The following is a 21,106-nucleotide window of genomic DNA, read 5'->3' on the forward strand; positions in this document are numbered from 1 at the left end:
TCGCCAAGTTCCATATCTTCCTCACCCAGACGCCCAAGAACATTGGGGCGGGGGCGGAGAGAGGGAGGGGGAGGCTCCAGGCACCCTGCCACTCAACTCCAGGGGATGGCCCAAGCAACAGAAGGCTGTCATTCAAACAGCTTTGATTTGTAGTGTGGCTACAATAAGCAATGTGGCCTTGTCCTTCACTCCACCTCCAGCCGCCCGTGTTATCAAACCCTTCGTACACCTGGGCTTCCTTTTACTAGTCAGCATTGCCAGTGATCTCAAGTTTTTTTAATAGATAAAAAATGAATGGATTGAGAACAATAGGGACTTTATTTCCTGTGCCAGCTGTGGTCGAAGTGGGGAGGGGGGATTGGTTTACAGGGAAGTATGTTCACTAAAGGGGGCAGCTTTACATCAAGGACAAACACACACAACTGTCACACCCTAACCTGGTCAGTCATGAAACTGTTTTTCAAAGCCTCTCTGATGTGCAGCACACCTCGGTGTGCTCTTCTAATTGCCCTGGTATCTGGATGCTCAAAATTGGCCACCAGGCAATCTGCCTCCACCTCCCACCGTGCCATAAATGTCTCCCCCTTACTCTCACAGATATTATGGAGCACGCAGCAAGCAGCAATACCAGTGGGAATATTGCTTTCGCTGAGGTCTAACCTACTCAGTAAACTGCGCCAGCGCTCTTTTAAATGCCCAAAGGCACATTCTACCACCATTCTGCACTTGCTCAGCCTATAACTGAACTGCTCTTTACTGCTGTCCAGGCTGCCTGTGTATGGCTTCATGAGCCATAGGAGCAAGGGGTAGGCTGGGTGCCCAAGGATAACTATTGGCATTTCAACGTCCCCAGTGGTAATTTTCCCCAATGGTAATTTTCCGGTCTGGGAAGAAAGTCCCTTCTTGCAGCTTTCCAAACAGCCTAGAATTCTGAAAGATGCAAGCGTCATACATTTTTCCTGATCATCCCATGTTGATGTTGGTGAAACGGCCCTTGTGATCTACCAATGCTTGCAACACCATTGAGAAGTACCCCTTGAGGTTTATGTACTCTTTGGCAAGATGGTCTGGTGCCAGGATAGAGATATGCGTTCCATCTATCGACCCATCCCAGTTAGGGAACCCCATTGCGGCAAAGCCATCCACTGTGTCCTGCACATTTCCCAGAGTCACTATCCTTTTTAGCAAAAAGAAAAGGAGGACTTGTGGCACCTTAGAGACTAACAAATTTATTTGAGCATAAGCTTTCATGAGCTACAGCTCACTTCATCCACTGCATGCATCTGATGAAGTGAGCTGTAGCTCACGAAAGCTTATGCTCAAATAAATCGGTTAGTCTCTCAGGTGCCACAAGTACTCCTTTTCTTTTTGCGGATACAGACTAACACGGCTGCTACTCTGAAACCTATCCTTTTTAGCAGAATGGTAATGATTGCCCTGGCTACTTGGATCACAGCAGCCCCCATGGTAGATTTGCCGACTCCAAATTGATTCCTGACTGACCGGTAGCAGTCAGGCATTGCAAGCTTCCACAGGGCTATTGACACTCGCTTTTCAATTGTCAGGGCAAGTCTCATCTTGGTATTCCTGTGCTTCAAGGTGGGGGAAAGCGACTCGCAAAGTTCCATGAAAGTGACTTTAAGCATGCGAAAGTTTCGCAGCCACTGGGAATCATCCCATACCTGCAACACTATGTGGTCCCACCAGTCTGTGCTTGTTTGCCGGGCACAGAATCAGCGTTCCACTGTATCAACATGGCCCAATGATGCCATGTGCTAATTGCCACATCCCATGCTTTCAGGAACATCTGTGTCCATGTCCTCCCCACAGTCTTCCTCATGCCAGCTCCTAGCTAGGCTCTGCACATAGTGCAGGATAATGCGTGAAGTGTTTGCAATGCCCACAAAAGCAGTGTACAGCTGAGCAGGGTCCATGCTTGCCATGCTATAGCGTTTGCATGGAAAAAAGGCGTGAAACAATTGTTTGCCATTGTTTTCAAGCGGGGGTGGGGGAGACGGATGACATGTACCCAAAACCAACTGTGACAATGTTTTTTTTCCCCATCAGGCATTGGGAGCTTAACCCAGAAATCCAATGGGCAGCGGGGACTGTGCGATAGCTACCCACAGTGCACTATTCCGTGAGTCAATGCTAGCTGTGGTACTGAGGATGCACTCCGCCGACCCAGTGTGCTTAGTGGGGAAATGCACCACTGACTTTATAAAATCAGTTGCTAAAGATCGACTTCTATAAAATCGACCTAATTTCGTAGTGTAGACATGCCCGTAGAAACAGTTCCCTCACTTGCACATGCTCAGCCTTGACCACTACCCCGGAATTCGGAGTGACAGCTCTGACCTTTAAAACAAGTTGTGACCAGGACGAGTGGCTTCCGACCAACCAGCTGCTTAACTGACTGACCTGTCCGTCCCCCCTTACTGCACATGCCCAGTAGTTGCCGATCTCGCACGATGCTCCTTGTTGTCCTTTACCCCAGCGCTGTGACTCTGCAGAGACACGTCCGCACACACTTGGCTCTTTGCCAGCGGCCAGCGCAACGTTTTCTTTTCTTTTTTTTTCTGAAGAAATCCAAAGTTCTTACTGAGCCGGCTCCGAGCCCGCGGCAGCCGTCGCAGGGCGGAGTGACTTCTCCTTACTCCGAACGGAGATCAGAACTACACAGCAGGGACTGGAGAATTGGCTCTGGTGATACCGTGTTCACTCCCTTCGCCCTCCCCCATCCACCCCCGTGGGGAGGAGAACAGTGAACTGCCAGCCTGGACTGGGGAGGGACCGTTCGCACCCTGAGACGGGGGGGATGGCAAATAATGTAACCGCAGAGATTTTTCTTGACATTCCTGACAGCAAAATAAAAACAAAAATGAAATGGGCTCCCCCATGACTTTATCGCCCCTGCTCCTGCCACCAGCGAGATGGTTCCATCCAGAGCAGAGCAAGGCACTAAACTCCCAGCTCGTGGGACGAACCATTTCCCTTTGGGAGGAGGAGCTCATGCAGCATAAAATGCCAAAGGTTCAAAACTGACCTGCTTAATTTTGTTCCTCTATATGTTTAAATCCAGATGCTTTAAAAGTTTTCTCTTCTCTTTAGTGACAGGGGGAGTATTTACCAAACCAATAGGTTTGAGGATTTTAGTAGGGATCCCTCCCCCCCTTCCAGCTGAGAATGGGCCCTGCCAAAGTGGCAGTTATGGCAGTTGGACTGACCCTTCCCCCACCCCAACTGCCCGCCTCAGATGCCAAATGGGCTCAGAAGCCATGGTGAGGCCTGGCCTGGGGGGACTTTAATCCCTTCAATCCATGGCAGGGTAGAGGTTAATTGGGTCTGTCTGTCCTGTCTCCACTGGGGAAGTTGGGGGTGATTCTGGAACAAGTTAAGGACTGAGGAGGGGGAATCCTCCATTGACAGGGGAAAGCCCAGGCCGGTCAGGGCTGCTGATCCCCCTCGCCCTCTGAGGGGGCAGTTGGGGGTGGGAAAGGGAGGCTGGCCAACTGCCATAACTGCCACTTTGGAAGGTCCCACTCTCCCAGGTGGCAGGGGGTTATCCTTACACAATCCCAAAATCTGTCACGGTGGTAAAAATCCCCCTTTGCTAAGGGGAACAGGGAAAATGAAAAGGATCTGATTGTTCAGAAACCCCAAACCAACATTAAACAGGTGAAATTTCAGCCTTTGCCATTTAATCCCCCTATGACGTTGCACTCCATATGCTTTCTGAAAATATGCTTATGAATTGAATATGACATAACTGGAATATGCTTTATGCTAAATATGCCATGTAACATATCTCTGCAAAGGTTATGATCTACTGAATGCATTCATCCTATTTGTATGCATGTATCATTTTTATATCTGAAGTTATGAGCATTGGCTCTATTCTTGTATTTTAAGTGTTTGCTGTGGGAAACACATAAAGGAGTTTTGGCCAACCTATTGTGAAGGGACTATTCAAGTAATTGGAAGTACTTGACTGACAGTGGATTTAGGGAGATGCCAATCCACATCTGCTGAGCTAACATGTATACAATGGTGCTGGTCTGCAAAAAGTTGAATCATTCATGGACATGTGACTTGCCCAGGTGGCTACAAACTCCATCCTGCTGCCGTGATTTTGCACAGAAGAACAAAGGGGTTTCCACCCACAAGAGAGAGAATATTAAAAGGCCCTGGAAGCCCCTCCATTTTGTCTTCAGCTGGCTCAAGAGGCTGCCAGTTAGGAGAACACCCCTGTTTATCACCTGAGATGTAAGCTGAAACTAACAAGATCTGTACCAGAAGAAAGGATTGGGCCCAGGCTAAGAAGGAGTCTAGTCTGTAAAAGAAGCTTATTGGAACATATTTGGGGGGGGGGTGTGGTGGGATGGAGCCCCACCCCCTGAGAAAAGGGCTGAACCAGGCCAGAGAGGCTGCGCGAACCAGCAGACAATCAGTGAAGGCCTGGGGAGAGCCAATCAGGGAGGGAAAAGGGGCAGCCAATCAGGACCAGGCAAGGTCCTATATAAAGGCTGCCCAGCTAGGGCACAGGGTAGTCTCTCCCTGACTGGTAAGGGAGGAGGACTGTCTCCTGAGTGGAAAGGTAGCACCTTGGACAGAGCAGTGCTGGGGAAGGGTAGAAGGTGCTGGGGAGCTCCGGCCAAAGAAAACCCTAGGCTGCAGGCCTTGCTACAAAGGGCTGAGCAGGTGCATGGGGCCAAAGGGGAAGTGGCCCAGGGACAATAGTTTGACATGGGGCGAGAAGGAGGGCAGAGAGGCTGCTGCTAGAGGGCCCCTGGGTTGGGACCCAGAGTAGTGGGTGGGCCTGGGTTCCCACCTTATACTACACCTGGCTGAGGAGGAGCGTGGCCTGATATAGGCTGTGGCTGGACCCTGCGACAAAGGGGATAGACTTTGAGGCTACAGTCGGCCACTAGAGCTGGTGTAGATCAGACTGCTGATAACACCAAACCCCCGGAAGGGGGTGAGACCGGAGCAGTGGGCATTGCCGGAGGGCAGTGTCCTGAAGAGGACACTGCCAAGTGGGGAGCAACCTGGGTCCCCAAAGCAGCAGAGCAGACAACGGGCAAGGCACCATGTGCAAAAAGTGCTCCATGATGAGACTGAGCTAATTCCTTGACGTTCCAGGGGGCGGCACTGTGGTGGTGAGTCCCAATCCTGTCACAGGGTAAGATATTACCTGTAATCTGTTTCTTAATGTATTGGGCTTAGACTTGTGTGTTATGTTTAATTTTGTTTAATCAGTGTTATAGAGGGTGAACAATTTATGAGTTTACCCTGTATAAGCTTTATACAGACTAAAATGGATTTATTTGGGGGTTGGATCCCATTGGGAGCTGGGTATCTGGGGACAGGTAACTTGCTGAACTGTTCTTAGTGAAGCCTGCAGCTTTGGGGGCCCAGCCCAGACCCTGGGTCTGTGTTGGGCAGGCTAGCATGTCTGGCTCACAAGACAGGAGTCTGGGGCGCCCAGGCTAGCAGGGAAAATCGACTCCAAGGCAATTCCAGCACATCATTTGACAGTCCCAAGGGGATCTCTGTGACCCAACCCATCACCCCCCTCCCCTCCCATAGTGAAATGGTTCATCCCCTCAGCTGGGAGCTTTTATCCTGAGTCTGGGGATAAGTCTCCAACTCCCTTTCTCCCCCCCTGCGCAGGTGAGAATGGTCCTTCCTCAGCCCAGAGTGGCAGTTGGTAATTAAGGGTGGGGGCGGGGTTGTGCAGTTTGAAAGTAGAGGGTGAATTGCCCAGAGTGGGACAGTCTGGGCCTGTATTGGCTCCATCCCACAATCCAAACCCAAGATGCCCTTTGCCCTTCACTGCGGCATTAACCCCTGGGAGCAGCAGCTGCAGGGGGCGAGAGGGGACGATGGGCTCAGGAGGATCAAACAGCTCCTGAATTTCTAACAGTCCCAGTGAATGTTCCCTGAGGGGCCACAACAGGCTGCACAGGGCTCAGACCCTGAGAGGTCCCTGTCCCCCCCCCATATCCTGTGGGGCAGCCCCTGCTTCAGCCCCTAAGACATCACTGCCACACTGTATCCTGTGAGGCTCATCACACTCCACAGGGATCTATGAAATCACCCCCATTTCCTTTCCTTGCCATCTTCACCATTTATGGCCACGTAGCCCTACTCCCACTCTGTGGAGTGGCACACCAGATGACAAGCCCGGGGGAGAGGAGCCTGTGACTGCAGATCAGGTTCCTATTAAATTATTCTGTCTGAGGAGTACATAAAAAGGACCATAATGATAACCTGAACCTGGAGCCCATCCTGATCACTCAGCAACTGTCATGTGAGCCCAGATACAGATCAGGAGACTCTGTCTGCGTGGGAAAGTGCCAAAGCTGGTTGAAGGAAGGGATGGGGATGGCACTCAGGGGGTAGGGGTGGTACAGGGGTTCAGGTTGTCTCCACTGCACTGCAGGAGAATTTTCTTTCATTACAAAAGATAAGTTTCTAGCCCTCATGGTGGTAGAGTAAACCTTTAAAACATGAAACAAGTGCACCCTAACAACTCAAACCTAAAGCAAATAAAAACCTCCAACTTTTATATTTTAGAAAAATCTCATAATTGTTTAACATTTGGGGCTGGCACAGTTTCCATAACATGTACTGCAGAGGCAGTTTAGTCAAGCTCAGATTAATTAACAAGAGAGATGCACAATAATTCTTATCCGCTTCGGGGTCTGATGGTAAGTGCGTTGAGACGTCAGATAACCAGACTCACTGATTTTATTGATTGGAAATGGTCAGTATAATTGTGACTTTAACCATGGTTCCATCTGGAATATTGAACAGCTGTTATCTGATATGGAGATTCTCAAACCCTTCAATCCAAACACACTGGATTTGATGAAACAATATTACAAGTTAACTGCAAGTTAAAACTACAGAGAATTTTTTAAGTGATTACAAGTAATGAGGGATTGTTCATGGGATTGTTAATAAAGAAAAATTCAGAGAGGCCTGTGACTCGTCCCTGACTTTTATAAAAATATCCATGATAAAAAGGGAAGGGACTGGGCAGTTGTGGAGTGGCTTGGAGCTCTTGGGGCCCCTACTATCAGTGGGGGTTCAGCTCTCCAGGGTCCTCCTGCCACCAGCAGTGGAGAGAAGCTGCAGGGTCCTCCTGCCCCCTCTCCAGCAGTGGGGAGCAGGGAATCCCCCTGCCATCGCTGCAGGGGGGAGCTGTGGGGGTGCACATGCCCCCCAAGTGGGTCAGGAGCTGCAGGGATTCCCCTGTGCCACACAGTGGCCAGAAGCTGCAGGGTACCCCCTGGCCTGCGGCAGCAGCTACAAACTGTGGGATACTCTGCTGTCCATGGTGGCAGAGAGCTTGGGGGCCCACTGACTCAGGCAGTGGGTGTACCTCACAGCTCCCTGCTGCTATGGGAGGCAGTGGGACCCTGCAGTTCCCAGATGCCAGGGCTGAAGTCACGGAGGTCTTTGGAAGTCACGGATTCTTTGAATTTTGCAACTTCTGTGGGGAAAAAAAACATAGCCTTAGTTATAAGAAAATAAAAGGTAAAACACAACTAATAACTAACTTTACAAGCTAAATGAATTCAAAGCAGCCGTCTCTCACTGCATGCTGTATTAGTTTTATTGGCTGGAATCCTGCCAGCTAGGGACCCTCCCCAAGTGCAGTGTTACTTTCCTGGTCTTTCAGGTGGTGTTGATGCCATGAGCAGAGAGAGAAAGAGGGAGGAAACTTGGGGGCACCTCTTCCTTATAGTTAATTCTCTTCTGCATGAATCATCTCCAACTGAATTTCAGTATCCAGCGCCCTTTTCAAGAATGTAACCCTGATGTATACAGGAGACAGAAAAGTCCGGATTCTGCAGACCTTACACACCTTTTATCATCTAATTATGCACACGACAGTTTAGCTGGCGGCAGACCATAGCAGACAAGTAGCATAAAAACCAGATACATGTACACTAACTGTACCTAGCACACAGTTCATATTTGGCAAACCTTGAGAGAATACATCTTGCATCTGACAGATTCTGCATATATTATGAACAAAGGTTAGAGCAATTTAACTACTAGTACATTTGTACAATAAAGCTTAGCATGAGCACAAAGTATTCTGGGAGATTTTAACTAATTCAGTGCTCTAACACCCCCATTTTTTGAATACAGATAATGATTTAAAGTAGATTACAACTGAGCTGAACTGCAGCTGGCATAACCAGCTCCAGAAAGAAAGGCAAGATGGCTGCTTCTCCCCCCACATCATCTCCCGAGAGGGACTGGAACATGGCACAGTCGGCACTGCAGGGCCACGCGTACACGCACACACAGAATCTTTCCGACGGCTATTTCTCTCGTATTATTTTATTCCCTCCAGGAATGATGACACAACCGTGACACAAAGTCCCATCTCCTCATTGCCCTCCGACAGAGAGGCATGGCCACGGACTTCCCCACCTGAGGAACGGGGAGACACTGGCCCGCTACTGTGGCTCAGTTTGACCTGTGAATGTTGCTGGGGCTGGTCTCTCTCTCCTCAAACAATGCTCTCTGAGCTGCCTGTTCCCACGCAGGATCCCACCTCTGTCCCTGTCCCATGACCGCTGGATGTTTCATACCCATGTCACACTCTGGGCTGGGATTGCAACTCCACGAGTTGTTCACAGAAAACACAGACAACAAGCAGCAAGCTGAGTTTCAGCCTGCAAAGGGGAGCAAAGTTGCCCAGAGATTTTTCCTGCACTCCTTGCCACTTTGTGTCAAGGCTGAGATCCTGGTACATCTCAGTGTTAGGGGTAATCTACATTAGAAGTGCTATAGCTCCCACTAGTGCTCAAGACCCCAACCTAGAATTCAAGATGCTCAAGCCAATGGAAAAGAGCTCACCTGTGGCTGCGAACGGTGGGGTACCCCTGTTGCCCATGGCAGCGGAGAGCTTGGGGGGCTACTGACTCAGGCGGAGGGGGTACCTCACAGCTCCCTGCCACTACGGGAGGCAGTGGGACCCTTCAAATGCCAGGGTTGAAGTCATGGAGATCTTTGGAAGTTACGGATCCCGTGACTTCCACAACCTCTGTGACAAAACCGTAGCCGTAGCTATAAGAAAATAAAAGGTAAAACACAACTAATAACTAACATATCTAGCTAAATGGATTCAAGCAGAAGTCTCTCACCACACGCTGTATTAGTTTTATTGGCAGGAATCCCTTCAGTTAGGGACCCTCCCCAAGTGAGGTGTTACTTTCTTTGTCTTTCAGGTGTCATTGATGCCATGAGCAGAGAGAAAGAGAAGACTATTTGGGGGCACCTCTTCCCCTTTCTTATAGTTCATTCTCTTGTGAAAGAATCATCCCCTGCTGAGTTTTTAGGACACACAAGATTTGTCTGGACAGGAACCTTAAGCTGTTCCTTTGTTACAATGCATATTTCTCAATCTTAAAGCAGATTACAATTGAGCTGAACTGCAGCTGGCATAACCAGCTCCAGAAAGAAAGGCAAGATGGCTGCTTCTCCCCAATATCATCTCCCAAGAGTGACTGGAACATGGCAAAGTCAGTAGTGCAGGGAAGATTGTAGGTCTTCACTTACACACATGGGAGGCAGCCATTTCAGACTCATAATTCTATTATATTATTTTATTCCCTCCAGGAATGATGACACAGCAGTGACACAAAGTCCCATCTCATCATTACCCTCCGACAGAGAGGCATGGCCACAGATTTCCCCACTTGAGGAATGGGGAGACACTGGCCCAGTACTGCTGCTCAGTTTGATCTGTGGATGTTGCTGGGACTGATTTCTCTCCCTCTCTATTTAGGAGTCCCTCTCTTTCTCCTCAAATAGGTCTCTCTGAGCTGCCTGTTCCCACGCAGGATCCCATCTCTGTTCCTGCCCCATGACCCCTAGCTATTTCATACCCTGTCACACTCTGGACTGGGACTGCAACTCCACAAGTTGTTTATAGAAAACACCTACAACAAGTGCCAAACCTGAGTCCCAGCCTGCAAAGTGAAGCAAAGTTGCTCACAGAGTTTCCTGCATTCCTGGCCACTTGGTGTCAAGGCTGAGCTCCAGGTACATCTCAGTGTTAGGACTAATCTACACTAGAAGTGCTACATCTCCCAATAGTGTTCAAGACACCAAGCTAGCATTCAAGATGCTCAAAGCCGATGGGGGAGAGAGAGCTCACCTGTCAGCATAACATCTCCACCTCTATGAGAGGCGAAAGCTCTCCCACCAACATAGCTCAGTCTACACCAGAGCTTAGGTTGGTATATTTTACATCTCTCAGGGATGTGGATGAGTGTTTTGGTAAGTGATAAAGTCTAGTGTAGACAAGCCCTGGGTGGCACTAAAGTGCCACATAAGCGTCCAGGGATACAAATTCGAATTATTAAAAAAAAAAAAAAAAGGCATAACAGGAAGTAACTGACATCTCTCATCCCTGCTGTGATAAATGAAGGGGGTGGGGAGTAGCTCGATTTTATGGACACCCACCCAGCCAGTTAGCTATAAAGTCCCTCTTGGTGGCTGTTCTCTGCTTGCTTTACCTGCAAAGGGTTAACAAAGTCCCCCAGGAAAAGGAAAGGGAGTGGGCACATGACCAAAAGAGCCAATGGGAAGGCTATAACTTAAACTCATAGATATTAAGATCAGAAGGGACCATTATGATCATCTAGTCTGACCTCCTGCACAATGCAGGCCACAGAATCCCACCCAGGCACGCACTCCTGCAATAAACCCCTCACCTATGTCTGAGCTATTGAAGTTCTCAAATCATGGTTTAAAGACTTCAAGGTGCAGAGAATACTCCAGCAAGTGATCTGTGCACCATGCTGCAGGGGAAGGCGAAACCCCCCCCCCCAGGCCTCTTCCAATTTGCCCTGAAGGAAAAATTCCTTCCCAACCCCAAATATGGAGCATGTGGGCAAGATTCACCAGCCAGATACCTAGGAAAGAATTCTCTGCAGTAACTCAGATCCCATCCCATCACAGGCCATTGGGCCTATTTACCATGAATAATTAAAGATCAATTAATTGTCAAAATCATGTTATCCCATCATACCATTTCCTCCATAAAATTATCGAGTTTAATCTTGAAGCCAGATTTTTTAAAATGGGGGAAAAAACTTCCGTCTCTGTTGTTGTTCTCCAGAAAAGAAGGGACAGGGAGCAGTTATCCTATGAGAAACATTAAGCCAGGTATGATCATAGATCATCAAATCATACCTAGAACGACTGATTTGGAACCCCCAAATGTGTAAGCAGATCAGGAATGTTTAGAAACACACAATTAGGTTTATTTCCGTTTATTTCTTATGGCTAGTGGACTCCTCTGTGCTGACCCCAGATACTTTTGTTTGCTTGTAACCTTTAAGCTGAACCCCCAAGAAAGCTATTTTGGGTGCTTATTTTTTGGAATTGCTCTTTTAAAACCTAGCAAAAGCCTAAATTCCAGATCTTTGTTCTTTCTTTTTGTTTTTAATAAAATTTACCTTTTTAAAGAACAGGATTGGATTTTTGGTGTCCTAAGAGGTTTGTGCATATGTTGTTTAATTAGCTGGGGGCAACAGCTAATTTCCTGTGTTTTCTTTCTCAGCTCCACCCTGGAGGAGGGAGTGAAAGGGCTTAAGGGTACCCCACAGAAAGGACTTCCCAAGTGTTCCTTCCTGAGTTCCAAGGGCTTTGCATTTGAGTGGTGGCAGCATCTACCCGTCCAAGGTCAGAGAGAAGCTGTAACCTTGAGAGTTTAATACAAGCAAGGAGTGGCAAGTATTAACGTTTTGAATCCTTGCAGGCCCCCACCTTCTGCACTCAAAGTGCCAGAGTGGGAATCAGCCTTGACACCTGCCCATGCCCATTTTTCTGGTGTATGACTTCTGATGGCACAATGAATTAGATGTTGGGTAAGTAATGTAGACACTCTAATCATGACAGCAGCATCCATAGAGGTCAAGCATTTGCATCTTCCATCAATATGATAAAGACGGCAGTCCATAACCAAACAACATGCTGTTTGTTCTTGAGCCCCACAGGAACAGGATGGGGAGCTCGAGAAGCCTCAATGGGTAGAGATGTAAGTTAAAGCACCTGTCACCACAATGTATCCTGTTGTAATGAAGAAGGATCTTTCACGAGAAATCTGATGAGGTTCAATAAGGATAAGTGCAGCGTCCTGCACTTAGGACGGAAGAACCCAATGCACAGCTACAGACTAGGGACCGAATGGCTAGGCAGCAGTTCTGCGGAAAAGGACCTAGGGGTGACAGTGGACGAGAAGCTGGATATGAGTCAGCAGTGTGCCCTTGTTGCCAAGAAGGCCAATGGCATTTTGGGATGTATAAGTAGGGGCATAGCGAGCAGATCGAGGGACGTGATCGTCCCCCTCTATTCGACATTGGTGAGGCCTCATCTGGAGTACTGTGTCCAGTTTTGGGCCCCACACTACAAGGAGGATGTGGAAAAATTGGAGAGAGTCCAGCGAAGGGCAACAAAAATGATTAGGGGTCTGGAACACATGAGTTATGAGGAGAGGCTGAGGGAACTGGGATTGTTTAGTCTGCAGAAGAGAAGAATGAGGGGGGATTTGATAGCTGCTTTCAACTACCTGAGAGGTGGTTCCAGAGAGGATGGTTCTAGACTATTCTCAGTGGTAGAAGAGGACAGGACAAGGAGTAATGGTCTCAAGTTGCTGTGGGGAAGGTTTAGGTTGGATATTAGGAAAAACTTTTTCACTAAGAGGGTGGTGAAACACTGGAATGCGTTACCTAGGGAGGTGGTAGAATCTCCTTCCTTAGAAGTTTTTAAGGTCAGGCTTGACAAAGCCCTGGCTGGGATGATTTAATTGGGGATTGGTCCTGCTTTGAGCAGGGGGTTGGACTAGATGACCTCCTGAGGTCCCTTCCAACCCTGATATTCTATGATTCACTTAATATGGTTATTCCGAGAAGGACATGAGAGCTGATTCGGAGAGAGCAGGGGATGGAAATCTGACTTATCTATCCACCAAGAAATGCAGCATCAAACCAAAGTACAGTTCCACACCACCTGGTGGCACTGTTCCTTAGAAATGTTGTCTCTGATACATTGTCTGACAGGCTATTTCAGAAAAGGGGTATCTTGACTTTAGCTGTATCATCATTGTGTGACCTGGAAACTCCACTCTCCAAACCTCAGGTCCTAGCTGGTATTGCTTGTCTGGCAATTAGGTATGAAGACAGAGCCCTGGCTGCATTGTGCATGAAGCCAACTACTAAGACAGCTTGATTCATAATTTTCTCTCAAAGCCAAATAAAAACACCCTTCCTTTTGATTCAGTACTATGAGGGGCACAGAGGAGATGTCACAGCCTTTCATTAACTAAAGAGACAAAAGCTCCTTTTCAGTCTCTGCCAGAATCTTTGCCAATTTTTCCAAACCCAAAAATCCCAGAAGAAATGAAACAATTAATTTGATTTGTGGAGTGTGAGAGGATGGGAGCTGCAGTGAGCAAACAGCCTAGGATAAACCAGGACCTCTAAAGTGCAGTCTTGGCTCCAGTCATCTCTCTCTTAGCTGCAGCCCATAATGCCCACAATGGAATGTTTCGGTACCTGTAGGGTTAAATGCTTCCATCTCCAAAACTACACAAAATAATTTTAACAAACCCAGCACCTAAATTTCTGTCTGCTTACTGAAGAGGTGGGAACATTTCAGAGTGGGAGCAAGTTCTCCCACTTTTACAGACTTTGGGAACGGGTGAAGTAAGAAATTGAAGAGGTTCCCTCCATCAAACACAAGGGTCAAGAGTCTCTATTCTGAGTGGCTGCTCTGGTGTTTAGTAAGATATGATGAGCGAGCAAAGCGCTTCCCACACTGAGTGCAGGAATATGGTCGTTCTCCTGAGTGAGTTCTCTGATGCTGAGTAAGAGATGATGAGCGAGCAAAGTGCTTCCCACACTGAATGCAGGAATATGGTCGCTCTCCTGAATGGATTTTCAGATGTTCAGTGAGAGATGATGAGTGAGCAAAGCACTTCCCACACTGCGTGCAGGGATAGGGTCGCTCTCCTGAATGGATTCTCAGGTGGTTGGTAAGGCCTGACAGTTGGGTGAAACTTTTCCCACACTCAGTGCAGCAATAGGGTTTCTCTCCAGTGTGGATTCTCTGGTGGCGAGTGAGATGATGCATATAGACAAAGCCTTTTCCACAGTCAGTGCAGCGATGGAGTTTCCCAGTGTGCACTCTCTGGTGTTTAGAGAGACTGTCTGGATGACGGAATACTTTCCCACACTCAACACAGCGATGGAGTCTCCCCGTAATATGGGTTTCCTGGTGTCTCCTGAGACTTTGAAGGAGACTGAATTTTTTCCCACACTCAGCACAGCAATAGGGCTGCTCCCCAGTGTGGATCCTCTGATGTCTGATCAGATGTTCTCGTAGGCAAAATTTTTTTCCACACTCATGGCACAAGAAGGGTCTCTCTTCACTGTGGATTTTCTGGTGCCGAGTAAGATTTGATGTAAGTTTGAAGCCTTTCCCACACTGGCTACAGCGATGGGGTCTCTTTTCTGAGTGGATTCTCTGGTGATTACGAAATGTTGACGAATCCATAAATTGCTTTCCACACTCAGCGCAGGCATAGGGTCTCTCTCCTGAGTGGACTCTCTTGTGGATGGTAAAAGCTGATAAGTACAAGAATCTTTTTCCGCACTCACCACAATGATAGGGTCTCTCTCCAGTGTGGATTCTCTGGTGGGCAGTGAGCAGTGATAACTGGTTGAATATCTTCCCACATTCAGAACAGGGATGGTCTCTCTTCTTTCTGTGAGCTTTCCCATGTGCTCTGAACTCCTTCTTTCTCCTAAAGCTTTCCCCACACTCACTACAGTGATACAGTTCCTGTCTCTTATGAACCATCCAGTGGTGGCTTATCAGGTCTCTTTGCACCTTGAATTCTTCTCTGCATACACGACAGGTAAATAGGCTCTTTCTGGGCTCAGCTTTAACCTCTGCAGGAGGCTTTCGATATGGCCTGGATCTCCTCTGATGGCCTCTTGAGGTTGCCGGCTCATTCCTGATCAGCTTTTTCTTCTGCCTTTGTGGCCTGCCCTGCCTCTTGTGGTGTCTTCCCCGCTCAGATTTCTTGGAATGGTTCTTCCCTGATGTCCCTGGGAAGGGCCTGAGTGACTCCAGGGTGCCAGGCCCTTCCTCAGGAGTCTGCCCCTCAGCTCTGCTCAGGGTCCTTGCCCCTGCTTGGTGCGGAAGAGAGTACAGATGTTATTTCTTGTGCTGCTCACAAAGGGAAACCACTAATATTCCCAGCAGGGGGATGTGCCTGAGTCAGCCTCATGCCTCTCCCCTCAGAGCAGGGCTGGCTATTGGCAGTTGAGTGCAAGAGGCCACACTGTCTGGGGCCCCAGTGCTGGGGGAAGGAGGAGAAGGTCAGTGTCCCATAGGCCCTGGTAATAGTCCTCCAAGTCAACGTGAAAATCAGCCCCCACAATCCTCTCTCTACACTGAGGCCCATTTCACTGGGGAGAACAGCATCACTACACACCAGCACTGACAACCCTCTCCCGAGGGACACACACGGAACACACACACTATGATGGGATCCCAACGGCTCCGTGTTCTATGGAAAATGGGGGAGAGGGAGAGACTGGGGGAATCTGCGTAAGGGGAGAGATGGGGTTTCTAGGGGGCTGTCTGGGTGAGGAGCTGTAGCACTTCTCATGTTTGGGCTTCAATCCGTATTGTAATGCTCTGTGAGGGGAGAGTTTGCATCTGATGGACGATTCCTGAAATGAGCTCTCTGGCTCCTACTGATGGAAAGGGCCAAGCTGCTTCCCTACCTGCTCCAGGGGAAGAGCTCTGTGTGAGGAAGAAGCCCAAGGAGCTCTCAATTGCTGACCAGTCCCAGGTCTCTTCTGCATCTGGAAAATCTGCACCAAGACAAGAAGTCTTTGGTTGACATCATATGAACTGATTGATTATCACTGAAAGAAGCCCTTTACCCTGCACGGTAAATTACTCATTTATGGTCACTGTTGGACAGTGGGTTCCACAATGCACAAGAGGGGAAGCTATTTGCGTCTCGACAGTTACTTTGTACTGTGGTAGCACAACTGAGATCATGGTTCCATAGTACCAGGTGCTACACAAAAAAACAGAGAGATCGCCCTGATGTTGAAGAACTTATACACTAAATACACAAAGGGTGGGAGAGAACCTTAGCCAAAGGAGTAATTTGCTGTTGTAATAATTGGGCCCACAAATTTTACCCTAATTGGCCATTTAATTGTAAAAACTGTGAGAAAATCTATAAGTGTTACAATGTCCTACAACAACAAATGTTGATGGGAAAAGGTGAAAAATATAAACAAGATGATGGAATTAGTCCAAACAAAAAAGGCCTATAACGCAATTCAAGGACAGTGTTAAAATGATGGCTGTAAACAAGAGAAGTGTGGAACTGGACATTAACGAACCAAAATGACTGAGTTTAATTTAGGCCTAACTGGCAGAAAAACAATGAGGGGCTGTGCTATTTTGCCTACTAATTCCTTTAAGGGTTTCTCAAAAGAAAACACTTTCAGGAGACAATAAAGGAGCAGAACTGAATGCAACCCTTGCTGACTGAAAAAAACAGCAACAGCAGGAGCGTGCCAACAACTGCTGCAGTGAGCGATACCATCAAGCTGCCACCCTGATCCTGATTTTGGGACCCCAGATCTTCTTCATCCTAATCCTAAAAGATGTCTTAACAAGACCGGACCAGAGAAAGGGAGCTGGAGGATACTGCCACCGTTACCAGTTCTCGCCAACTCCCCCAAATCACCTGGAATGTGAGATTTTTGTGCCCCTGTCCCTCTTAACTCCCATGAATTCTTTTCATTCCCCATCATATTTCTTCTCTTTCTTATTTTTCTCCCTTTGCCTTCTAATAAGTAAGAGTCTGGCTTAGCTGGCCAAAACTGCCATAGTTTTCAACCTTGCTGTAAGCCTGTGATCAAAGAAGCAGCCAAACGCATTGTTCAGAACAGACCAACGCTGGTACACGTTTGCCAGGCAGGTCTCCAATTGGCTGATCAGACCATGTGCCATGCCTGTGTTTCTCCAGCCATGAAGCGGCAAGTAAGAGTAAACCCGAGTCAGAAGCCACATGTTCTATCCATGCTGTTCTTTTCTCTTCCGTCTTGAGTGGGTTTGTCTTTTTTTGTCTCCTAGGAAACGGGATCGAATTTTTATAATATCAACAACAGCTCCAAGAGCTTTGATATTTCAAAAGGACAGTTATTACCATGTTTAATACTATCTAAAAGACTTTCCAACAGAGAACTTTTGTCCAAAGACTCTCTCCAGCTAAAGGGAAAGGCAACAAGGGACACTGTCAAAATAAAAGTATTACATCATCCCTGACATTTCAAATGCCTTATCTCTTGTTCCTTTTTTTTTCCTGTATCTTTAATAAAAGAATAGAAAAAAAATGTTGTGGTGTTTTCCATGGTACTACGCAGGCTACTGTTTCTATATTCCTGACCCCAAAGCTTATTTAACACTCTTTAATGTTGCCCATGACAGTGTCATGTTAACATCTTTGTCTCTCTAGGCCCATGTAGTCTATATGAATTAATACAACATTGTCCAAGGTCTGCCAGCATCTCAGTGGCAGAATGAGGAATAGAGTTCAGGTCTCCTCACTCCCACAACATGATGTTGTCTCCCAACTAATCCTGGGGAGTAATAACGAAATCCCTTATTAATGTCAACTGAGAGCCCAAAAAAGTGATGGAACAATGTTGAGTACCTACAAAATTGGGCCTGAACTTGGAACGGAGACACCCAAGTGCTGCTTGGCCAATGATTCAGACAGCCAGGGAAGGATTACAAACACTTTGATAGACGGGATTAGTATTCAAAATGATGTTGACAAACTGGAGAATTGGTCTGAAATCAACAATGTGAAATTCAAGAAACACAAGTATGAAATAGTTCACTTAGGAAGGAAAAATGAAATGCACAATAGAAAATGGGGAATAACTGCCTTGGCAGCAGTACAGCAGAAAAGAACGTGACGGTTATAGTGGATCACAAATTGAATGGTAGCCGATGTGATACTGTTCTAAAAAAGCCTAATATTAGACTAAAAGACTAGCATTCTGAGATCTACTGTCACTTTGGCCAAAACATATCAGGATTCCAGCTGCCTTCAGCTACTTGTTCGATCCCTCCATATGACTTTAACTCCTTCCTCACCTGGGTGGGTACGTCTCAGAATGTCCCCATCTTCATCTTCTGTGAGACCCTGAACACATAGATCTTCCCCTCGTTCTATGCTGGAGATCACCACTGGTTTGGGGGTTTTGATTCCTGCTTAGAGAAAAGCATCACCGCTAAGCACTTCTAGGCACAGAAGTGCTGCACTTTCCACAGATGCACATGCAGTGTTTGTGCCAATTAGGCAATCAGCTAATTGTGAAGGCTAATAGGCAATTGTTTTCCCTAGAAACATGAACTGCAGCTTATGGTCAACACTCCTGGTAGCCGGCAGTGGTGGGATTGTAAAATTGCTGAGTGGATATTTGGAGGGAGGATCCCAGAGCCCAGGCACCAGCCCGAGAACATCTACAATGCAATTTTTAGCCATACAGTCTGAGTCCCACGTCCTGAGTCAACTGACCCAGGCCAGCCAGAGCAGCATAGATTAACCCAGCATACACCCGCATAGCTGAACCCAGTCTGCCTTTCTCCTTAACTGTGGTGTTGGCTGGGCTTTCATACTGTTGGCTTGAAGAACACACCATTGTTTTCTGCTCATGTGCTCTGTCTGGGAACTACAAGAGCCAGAATTCTCTTGCACTAAACTGTAGAGCCCTAGTGACCATGGGTGGAAGTGCATCCTCTTGAACATATGCAGTGTAGTTTTAGACCTTTCAGTCCCAGGATATTAGAGAGATCAGCTGAGTGAGGTAATACCTTTTATTGGACCAACTTCTGTTGGTGAGAGAGAGTTTTCCTTTCCCAGACCGGAAGAAGAGCTCTGTGTGGCTCAAAAGCTTCTCTCTCTCAACAACAGAAATTGGCCCAGTAAAAGATACTACCTCACCCACCTGGTCCCCCCATGAACTGGCTGCTCTGCTCAGTTAAACACACCTCTATCCATCCACACCCATGCACCACTGCTTCCAACCCCATAGACACCTCTCCACCCAACCACTCACACCAATGCTCCATCTCAGTTACGGTGTCTCTGTGCAGCACCCAGTGCAGTGGGGCCCTGATATCACAGACATAGCTCCTCACCTAATGAGACCAGAATCTGGTAATTTTCACACATGATGTGCCTATAAAGTTGCCTTTGCTCCTCGCCCAGCAGGGCCCACTCCGCTGGGGAGAAATACATGGCCACATCCTCAAACGTCACCGACATCTGAAAGGACAAACAACCCAACTCAGCACGGCAAAGTTTACACACTGGTAGAGGAATAGCTGTTGCAGGTGAGGCAGATGTATCGTGGTCCATGGAACCGGGAGCGCCCTAGGAGGTTTGCAAGTTTGTACCATTATTATGGGTGTGGGTTTGCGCAGCGTAAAAAAAGTAATGAAGAGTGTTTTCTATAAAGAAAAGGAGTACTTGTGGCACCTTAGAGACTAACCAATTTATTTGAGCATGAGCTTTCGTGTTTTCTATGCCTGTGATTCACCACACAGTGGTGGCTCTGAGAGCTGGGCCCAGCCCGCAGCTGTGGGTGTTGTATCCTGTCACAAAGAGCTGCATCACTTCTGAGGCAGCGTCCTCCTGATCCTCTGTCGTGATGCGACAGGCAGGCCAAATGTCAGTGAGTGTCGCAGCAACCTGGAGCACCAGGTCAAAGCCCCACTTACGTTTAGCCTGCACACCTGACCCTCTGTCACCATGCTGGGGGGCTGGGCAGACCAAACCTGAGTAGCACTACGACCCTTCTAGCCATGAGGCAATGCCCAGAGCAGGGCACTGGGGGCAGGCAGCCCCATAAGACTCTGCTGGAGCCACTACTGCAGGGTGAATGTGGGGCACTGGAGTGGCATTGTGGGGTGTGTGCAGGGTTGGTTCACTCCCCAGGTGCTCCCTCCCTGGGCTTGCCCTCTTTCTTGGGCAGGAATTAGGGTTACAGTGTTGTAGCCGTGTTGGACCCAGGATATTACAGAGACAAGGTGGGGCAGGTAATATCTCTTATTGGACCAACTTTATTTGTTCTTGAGCTACACAGAGCAGGGTCCCAAAGCCCAGGCTCCAGCAGGAGCCCAAATGTTTGCACTGCCATTAAACTGCCCCTAGGCTGAGCCCCATCAGCTGGCACAGCCCGGCTGCAGGTTTCAGTTGCCATCTGCACAGACCCTGGGAGCCCCAGCCAGAGAGCTGCAGCTCAAGCAGGAGCAGCCCAGGCTGGTAGCGCTGGAGGCCCCGGGCTGGATCCCCAGCACGCTGCCCGATGGGGCGCTCACAGAAGGAACCTTCCCCCCGCGGTACCCACGGACCCAGCGCAGCCTCCCCCCGCGCTCCCATCGCCGGTGTGTGCAGCGGCCCCGGCCCGGCGCCGAGCCCGGTGTCCCGAGCGGGCCGGGCCCAGCCCCCGTGGCACAGGCCAGGGGAACCGACCGAACGGAGCCGCCCCCCAGCCCCGGCCGGTGCCTGCTCTGCGGGGAGGGGTCAGAACCCGGCAGCCCCCGCAGCCCCGCACCGGGGAAGGGTCCCGCCTGCCCCCGTCAGCGAGCGGGGGGGCTCGGTCGGGCTCTCGCTGGCTGGGGCGCGGACCCTCCCGGGGGGTGGCTCCGGTCCAGGCGCGGTTCGGCTCCGGCACCAGCAGCCTCCTCCCCGGGCAGCGATTCGCAGCCTCCGCGGCCGCTTCCCTCCCTCCGCGGCCGCCTCTGGCGGCGCCTCCCGGGGCCCCGCTCACCGCCCCGCGCGCCGGGGCTGCAGCCTGCAGAGGGGGCTCGCTCCCGCACGCGCCGCTCGGGCCGGGCTCGGCCCCCGGGTCTCCGCGGCGGGCACGAGAAGGTCCCTCCCTTCGCCCGCCCCCTCGCGCAGTCATGCCTGGGCCTGTCTAGGCTGCGGAGGACCCCGAGCTCTGTGGGTTTAACCCTTAAG

The 21,106-nt window shown here is 48.9% G+C and overlaps 1 protein-coding gene across 1 annotated transcript; it reads right to left on the reverse strand.

Moving 5' to 3' along the window:
- Positions 1–6,543: 6,543 nt before the first annotated feature.
- Positions 6,544–21,065, reverse strand: LOC311522448 (uncharacterized protein). The gene is made up of 7 exons (XM_084631788.1): positions 20,916–21,065; positions 19,282–19,408; positions 18,235–18,348; positions 15,831–15,920; positions 13,671–15,230; positions 8,884–9,093; positions 6,544–7,501 (listed from the first exon to the last, which is right to left on the reverse strand). The coding sequence occupies exons 1-5, from the start codon at positions 21,048–21,050 to the stop codon at positions 13,789–13,791; spliced, it is 1,908 nt and encodes a 635-aa protein (XP_084487914.1). The 5' UTR covers positions 21,051–21,065; the 3' UTR covers positions 6,544–7,501; positions 8,884–9,093; positions 13,671–13,788.
- Positions 21,066–21,106: the final 41 nt, after the last annotated feature.

The sequence above is a fragment of the Lepidochelys olivacea genome (genome assembly GCF_965140295.1).
Source record: "Lepidochelys olivacea isolate rLepOli2 genome assembly, chromosome: 6".
Lineage (NCBI taxonomy): Eukaryota > Metazoa > Chordata > Testudines > Cheloniidae > Lepidochelys > Lepidochelys olivacea.